This window comes from Trachymyrmex septentrionalis, unplaced genomic scaffold (assembly GCF_001594115.1).
Source record: "Trachymyrmex septentrionalis isolate Tsep2-gDNA-1 unplaced genomic scaffold, Tsep1.0 scaffold80, whole genome shotgun sequence".
Lineage (NCBI taxonomy): Eukaryota > Metazoa > Arthropoda > Insecta > Hymenoptera > Formicidae > Trachymyrmex > Trachymyrmex septentrionalis.
In genome coordinates this window covers 2,315,470-2,323,221 of record NW_017305988.1, presented here as the reverse complement: position 1 = coordinate 2,323,221, position 7,752 = coordinate 2,315,470, and the positions used below count along the sequence as shown (strand labels likewise).

Here is a 7,752-nt window from a genome sequence, read left to right as displayed (position 1 = left end):
TTAATAATAGTATCTCGTCGGTAGTCGGAATTATATAGACTACACATTAAAGAATAAGATTGTAGATTGAAGTTTGACCAATCAGAACAAAAGAAACCAAAATTCCTTTGTCCTCATTGGTGAAATCCCAATCTTCAATGCATTAGTCTGATTCCGACCTAAGAAAGTTTTCTTTCCTGTGTTTCTCTAAAGAATGAAATGATTGTGATTGGCCAGTTTCTGAATGCGGATTTATTAAATCTGATGGGTGCTGTGTAAACGTAGTTATAAATACAACCAATCACATTTAATCGCTCGATGAGCAGACTAGCAGCTTTGTCCGACGCAGCCGTTATGATTGGTTCATTATGGATCGGTACTAATCGGTAGTAAAAATCAATAGTCAAGAGTCCGATCGATTTGTAGAGTTCGGTGTCGATAATCCGATATGAGTTCTATTTATATTTTCACGTGAACGGTGAGCCGCGATAAGTCATGTGGTGATCGATATTGCGAGATTTCTAGCTTATATATCTTACTAATAAAAATTAGACATAAAAGAAGGCAATGCAACGATGATTGAGACAAAGAGACGGTGCTAATTCTATAATTTTCCAATTTACCGAGAAAGATTGCGAAACGAAAAAAAAATAATAATAATTAAAACGGAGGAGTGGAACTTCGTCAAATCCACGAGCCATCGATGACGACAGTACACCGGCAATAAAATTCGAACTAATGCCGGCCGAAGTACTGTGGGTGTTATGCTTCATCATCGGTGATAACTGAACTGAGATGGTCGCCCGCTGGTAATTGCGCCCAGAGATTTCAGCGAGGGAAAAATATCATTGATAAGTAAACAGAGATCCTCTGAATCTCAATAGGGCCACGTACGACGATTGCTTCAGGTATGGCGCACCAACTGCTCTTCTCGGCCAGCAGGCTGGAGAGGCTAGTCCTGCAGTCCGCTCAGAAAGGTTATCTCGACACGTTTCAGGTATCCTAACCTATCCGCCGCCTATCCGCTCTGCGCACCTCCGTGTACTCGTCACATAACATCATATAACACGTTGCACCAGGACGACCGCTGACGACGTTTTCGTGCAGGAAATGACACGACGAGCATTATCGTGACGTTAATCGCCCGTGGTTACTGCGCGAGCGTTATCTGCGTGTCGCGTACCTCAGTCGTTCCATTGTGCAATCTTCTGCAACCGACACATTTGCTTATCCTGTCGCAGTTATGATTCGTTTTCTAAGTGTATGTTATATGACGTTATTTTTCAAAAAGGATACACTCTCGTGTATCTATCTTTGGCACTCATTTGTATCACCATCTGCCAACTGTCGCAATGAAACATATAGTTTACATCAGCTTTGCAATGGTTACTCTTGCGATTTTGTAGACAAAATCATATAATTGAAATATCAAGAATAATGATATAACTTTTGCTATTTTATTTATAAGTCATTAGAATAATAAGATTAAGCTAAAACACATTTTTTTAGCTGAGACGTCACTTATCACAACTTAAAAATAGTACAACGCTATCTGCCATCGAGCAGGTACAGCAAAAGTGGAGATTATTTTGTAAAGAGCCACCGAAAGGATTCGAAAAATTTTTCAAACCAGGTTTATCTCTATATGACTTTCATTTACTTTTTAGTTTTACAGCAAATTGTATATAGGATTTCTAAAGCAATTTTATTACAGTTGAAGGTAAAAATGGTAAAAATGCTTCTAAAAAAGCAGAAGAAACAAGTAAAAAGGCTGAAACAACTAAAAAACCTCCTCCATCTTCTTCAACCACTACATCGTCGTCTGGTTCCAAAGAGTCTAGTTTCCAATGGATGTCTAAAATCTTTGGAAACAGCACACAAGGAGGTAAATCGTTTGAAGGTGGTAATAAGGAAAAAACATATATGATTTTGACTGCACTTGGAGTAAGTGGTGTAATTGCATTGCTACTTACCCAGGACTACAATCTGAAAGAGATTACATGGAGAGAATTTATATATAAGTAAGTAAATTTTATTACCAATGCTTACGCAAGGGTGATTTAAATATTAACAGGACTTGTTATTTGTAAATACAAATCAATGTTGATAGACATATTTACACTGACAGGTAGAAGTGTTTGTCCTACATATATAAAATAAAAATAATTTATGCTTATAATTGTGTAATTATATTTTTATTTTTCAGTTATCTAAATAAAGGTCTTGTCGAAAAATTAGAAGTAATAAATAAAAAATGGGTGCGTGTAAAGCTCTTACCTGGGTATACCGTCGATGGTTCTGTAAGTTCTTAATTGCAAGATTAGTGATAGAGTTTATTTACTTTTAAATTTCATATTAGTACTTTATTATCTTATTAATGTTTTTTATAGGATACATTATGGTTTAATATTGGAAGTACAGATACTTTTGAAAGAAATTTAGAAAATGCACAAATAGAATTAAACATGGGACCTGAGAATTATATTCCTGTGGTCTACAAAAATGAAGTAGAAAGTACAAACCTTCTATCATATGTTCCACAGATTATTATGTGGGGTGAGTAATTAATTATTAATCTTATAAACTATTATAGTTGCGAAGTATCTATTTTGTGTGTGTGTATTTTTTGTGGCTATCATTAATTAGATGGTAAAATATATTTTAGGGTTCCTCATTTTCTTAATACGAAGATCTGCGGAAGTAATGTCGGGTAAAGGAGGTAAAAGGGGTGGACTTTTTGGTCAAGTAATGGAATCGACTGCGAAATTAATAAATTCGAAAGATATTGGTGTACGATTTAAGTGAGTTATACATACGTATAAGCACATATTTCTATATTTAACACTTATGCAATTCTTGATTAGTAAATTGTATATTACTCGACACTAGAGATGTAGCTGGATGTGAAGAAGCTAAAATCGAAATCATGGAATTTGTAAATTTCCTAAAGAATCCACAACAATATATAGATCTTGGAGCTAAGATACCAAAGGGTGCTATGTTAACAGGTAACTAAGGTTTATCTGAAAATATGTTGTATAAAATATATATTATTCATTAGATAGTAAAATGTATTTTTTGATCCAACTCTAACCAAAACTCTAACATATCGATAGAATTTAAAGATGTTATACGTGCCGTACATATATGTCGTATTTTTTATAGGGCCCCCTGGCACCGGTAAAACTTTGTTAGCTAAAGCTACAGCTGGTGAAGCGAATGTACCCTTTATTACAGTATCAGGTTCGGAATTCTTGGAGATGTTTGTGGGTGTCGGTCCTTCCAGAGTTCGCGATATGTTTTCCATGGCACGAAAACATGCACCGTGTATATTATTTATTGATGAAATCGATGCAGTTGGACGAAAAAGAGGAGGTCGGAATTTTGGCGGACATTCTGAGCAAGAAAATACATTGAATCAGCTCTTGGTAGAAATGGATGGTACATCGTAGTTTTAAACACGAAAAGATCGAAAATGACCAAATAATCTAACATTTTTATTAAATTTTCTTTTTTTAAGGATTTAACACGACGACCAATGTGGTTGTATTAGCGGCGACTAATAGGATAGACATTCTAGACAAAGCATTATTAAGACCTGGTAGATTTGATAGACAAATATTTGTTCCTGCTCCGGATATCAAAGGACGAGCATCCATTTTCAAAGTGCATTTAGCTCCTTTGAAAACGAAATTAGATAAAGATGACTTAGCACGAAAAATGGCATCTTTGACTCCTGGATTTACAGGTACATAATGAAAATTTTTGAAGAAATATAATGGTAAATAAAATATTTTAACGTTCAATAAAAATTAAAAGAAATCTATCGTAATATTGCAACATTTTTAGGAGCAGATATTGCAAATGTTTGCAATGAAGCAGCTCTAATTGCGGCAAGAGACTTGAATGATAACATTCATCTTAAAAACTTCGAGCAAGCTATTGAGAGAGTAGTTGCTGGCCTGGAAAAGAAGACTAAAGTGTTACAACCAGAGGAGAAGAAGACAGTTGCATACCATGAGGCTGGTCATGCGATAACCGGCTGGTTTTTAGAGCATGCAGATCCACTTTTAAAGGTTATTATATCTTATTTACATTTCACAATAGACAGTACAATTTTTTGGTAACTTGTATTGATTCCCTTAGGTATCCATTATTCCACGTGGTAAAGGATTAGGATATGCTCAGTATTTGCCACGTGAGCTATATCTTTACACAAAGGAACAGTTATTCGATAGAATGTGCATGATGCTCGGTGGACGAGCATCGGAAGAAATCTTTTTCGACCGCATTACTACGGGCGCTCAAGATGACTTACAGAAGGTATTATCATGATTAATTATATAAAAACACGTGGTGTTCCTATATCTTTTGCTTGACAAGCGATTTCATACAACACTATGTCATTTAGCCCATACAATATTTTTACTTTTCTATATTTCGATATTTCTTTTTATTGAAGTATTTTCTGTAATTTTTTTAAGATTACAAAAATTGCGTATGCACAAATTACGCAATATGGTATGAACGAGAAGATTGGAAATGTTAGTTTTGAAATGCCGAATACAGGAGAATTGGTCTTTGACAAACCGTACTCGGAACATACCGCGCAACTTATTGATAACGAGGCTCGAGATTTGATTGAAAAAGCACATAAACGAACGCTAGCTCTCCTAAACGAACATAAAGAAGATGTAATCAAGGTAGTTATGATTTTATCATCTATTTAACACTAGAAGCGCCGAAACGGGGCACCTTCCTAGAACTGCGAAAGTTTGGCGCCTATATTCTTGTTTTCCTTTAATGAAACGTTATTTTTATACTATTTCCATTAATTAAAATTGTACTAATTTTAATATGCTATAATTGGATAATAAAATTTTATTGCACTTAATTTTATTGCATGCAATTCAACAACAGTTTCACCGTTCGCGCATAGTTTTATTTTTCACGCATATCACTCTTCTTCGTTGCTAAGCAAGTAAACAATCGATTGCTTTCGAAGCGAATATTATCAAAATTGTAAAAGATAAAAAAATTTTTTCAATAAAGTTGTAAATAGTTTCAGAAAAGAACTTAGAGAAAAGAATACTTTATAATAACGGTAAATATTTTTTTAATACACAATCTTTAATCATACACACACATACACACATTATTACTATACAATATTTCTAAAACCATTCAACTATTAGTGAAAAAATTTTTTCTATGTCTTATAATTTCGATGATATTCGCTCCGAAAGGAATTGATTTTGAAAAACCAATTTTTATCGAAGGAGTGTTTTACTTCCTAAAAGTGCGTATGAGCACGTATAAAAAAAATGTGTTCCTTATTTTGGTCTAGATGGCAACATTATAAATTTGTCAAAATCGGAAAAAAATACTTCTGTTTGTTTTGTTGTAAGTACCATATTAGTGGCTTCGACGATTTAAGGTAAAAATAGAAATAAACTATTTAAACATGAATAAAATTGATTAATTAATTTTTATAAATCAAACTTCTAAGATGATAAAAATTAAAAAAAATATTTAATCAGTACAAAAATTTGCATAGAAGTTCATAACAATTTTTAACATTAACGGAGCGAAAATGTTCTAGTGTTAAATAATTTTATCAAAATGAAGATTGAAATATAATTTTGATTAATTTCAGATCGCTGAGCGATTGTTAAAACAGGAGATTTTAAGTAGGGATGACATGATCGAATTACTTGGACCTCGTCCTTTCCGTGAAAAATCCACCTATGAAGAATTTGTCGAAGGCACAGGTTCTTTTGAAGAGGACACTTCGTTACCGGAAGGTTTGAAGGAATGGAACGTGCAAAAGGAAGAATCTTCCGAGGACAGTAATAAAAAGAACAAAGCATCAGAAGGGCAACCTTCTAAAGCGGCCGCCTCCGACAAACAACCGTAGCAACGACTGTAATTGTAATATTTTAGTCTCACAAATGCTTTGTATTATAGTTTGAAATACACAATTATAATAAGTTTACGATTGTTTAACAGTATATTTTCAGCTGTATCAGCTGTTGTAATCACTATACGCGTTAAAGTTGTCAGATGTAGCGTGTATTGTAATGTTTTCATGTAATTAAATTTAAATTGTACTCTAATTTTTTAAATCTCGTCTCAAATCCGCTTTTACTTTCGTCAACTGGAAATAATTATATATGGAGTAATTGTACGAAATAATACTCGCAAAACTTAGAAATCTTAAGATTTCTCTTATGTTTTTTTCCAATAAACTGCCGATATTTCGTTAATTTTTAGGTGATTATTAAAGATATATTTTTATTTGGCATTATGTTATATAATCTTTTTTTTCTTTGAAACTAAAGGTGGGCAAGTATAAGATATTTGAAACAATGATATTTGCAAATTTAATATTTACCTTAATCTTTGGATTTGCATATTTATTGATTTTCACATTTCTCTGAAAAAAAGGACGGTATATTTTTTCAAAGGATAAATTCGAGGAATTACAAAATGTGGGATAAAGTAAATGTTTCAACATGCATATTTAAGGTTTAATTTATTGATAAGAAACATGTCAGTAACACGATCGGCTTTTGCATTACATTACTGGGTACGAATTAATTTATGTGACGTGTGCTGTTTATTGCACACCGCTGTAAACATTATGTAAAATTGCTTTCGTCGACGTCGCGGCGACGGAGTGCCGGCTTGCACTACGAAAAATTTGTAAAGGTATCCGTCGCTATTTTATTCGCGTGGTTCACACGTATGTTGGTCATGAATGTGTTTGTTGTCGCCTGTAAAACGCTTTATCCTCATCCTTACAGTCCGAGTCATTTTTTCATGTTCTTTCGCGTTATGCGAATCAGCATCTGATGTATAAAATACCGAATGTGTGACGAGTCACAGTTTGAGAGTTTTAACAAAGTTCAATCGCCATTGAAATGTGTGTGTATGTATGTATGTATGTGTATATACACACACACACACACTCTCTCTCTCTCTCTCTGTGTGTATGTGTGTGTGTTTTTGTGCGTGTATTATGTTAATGCACGTGTTTATATAACGTAATATCCCAAACAACAAACATTTCAAGGATGTCTAAAGTTCTTGAGAAAAATTAGAGCATCTTTTTAGACACGTTTGTTATTTGAAATACGTGTATGACTTTCTTTCAGATATCGAATCCATGTCAGTATGTGACGCTGAAATCGATCTTGCTCGTAATAAGTACTGAATCTGCAAAGAAACTGCTCGGAGATGTTGAGTACAATGTCTTCCACACATCGAAGGATAATCGTTCTGTGTTATTCCTATTTATAGGTATCGGCGATGTATAGATGCAAGACACGACGTTATAAATGACTAACAAAGTTTGATTTGACATTAAAAAGTACGCGCGACGTGTACAATAGTTCTAGTTTGAAGTTTGGTGTTACATTGTTCCAAAATTGGCAAATTCATCTATATCACCTTTATTCTTCATTATGAGTGAATTCTTAGTGGTAGTCCGCCGAGTTTATACACGTGTTGTAGTCGGGTGTTTGAAAAAAATTTATATACATACCCTCCGAATTACAATATCAATTTTGATAACAGAATATTATCTCGCTGATTTTGCATTCAATTGGATTTGTCTGCTTTCAATAACTATAGCAATTGCCATCAACAATATATTGACTGATTCTATATTTGTGCATTGAACGATGTCTATCGAAAACATAAAGATTTATGTGAATGATCTGAAAAATTGATATTACTCTGGTGAAAAAAATTCTCATAATGAGAGATAAC

The 7,752-nt window shown here is 33.7% G+C and overlaps 1 protein-coding gene across 3 annotated transcripts; it reads left to right on the top strand.

Moving 5' to 3' along the window:
* Window positions 1-359: 359 nt before the first annotated feature.
* Window positions 360-6,164, top strand: LOC108754798 (AFG3-like protein 2). 3 transcript variants are annotated; one of them, XM_018497398.1, is made up of 14 exons: window positions 360-887; window positions 977-1,240; window positions 1,489-1,612; window positions 1,694-2,000; window positions 2,186-2,279; window positions 2,370-2,535; window positions 2,645-2,780; window positions 2,869-2,987; window positions 3,145-3,420; window positions 3,500-3,727; window positions 3,829-4,055; window positions 4,126-4,302; window positions 4,464-4,682; window positions 5,636-6,164. In XM_018497398.1, the coding sequence occupies exons 2-14, from the start codon at window positions 1,223-1,225 to the stop codon at window positions 5,894-5,896; spliced, it is 2,352 nt and encodes a 783-aa protein (XP_018352900.1). In that variant the 5' UTR covers window positions 360-887; window positions 977-1,222; the 3' UTR covers window positions 5,897-6,164. The 3 variants fall into 3 exon arrangements, with proteins under 3 accessions (XP_018352900.1, XP_018352899.1, XP_018352901.1); XM_018497397.1 differs by lacking the exon at window positions 977-1,240 and having other exon boundaries at window positions 360-976; XM_018497399.1 differs by lacking the exon at window positions 360-887 and having other exon boundaries at window positions 913-1,240.
* Window positions 6,165-7,752: the final 1,588 nt, after the last annotated feature.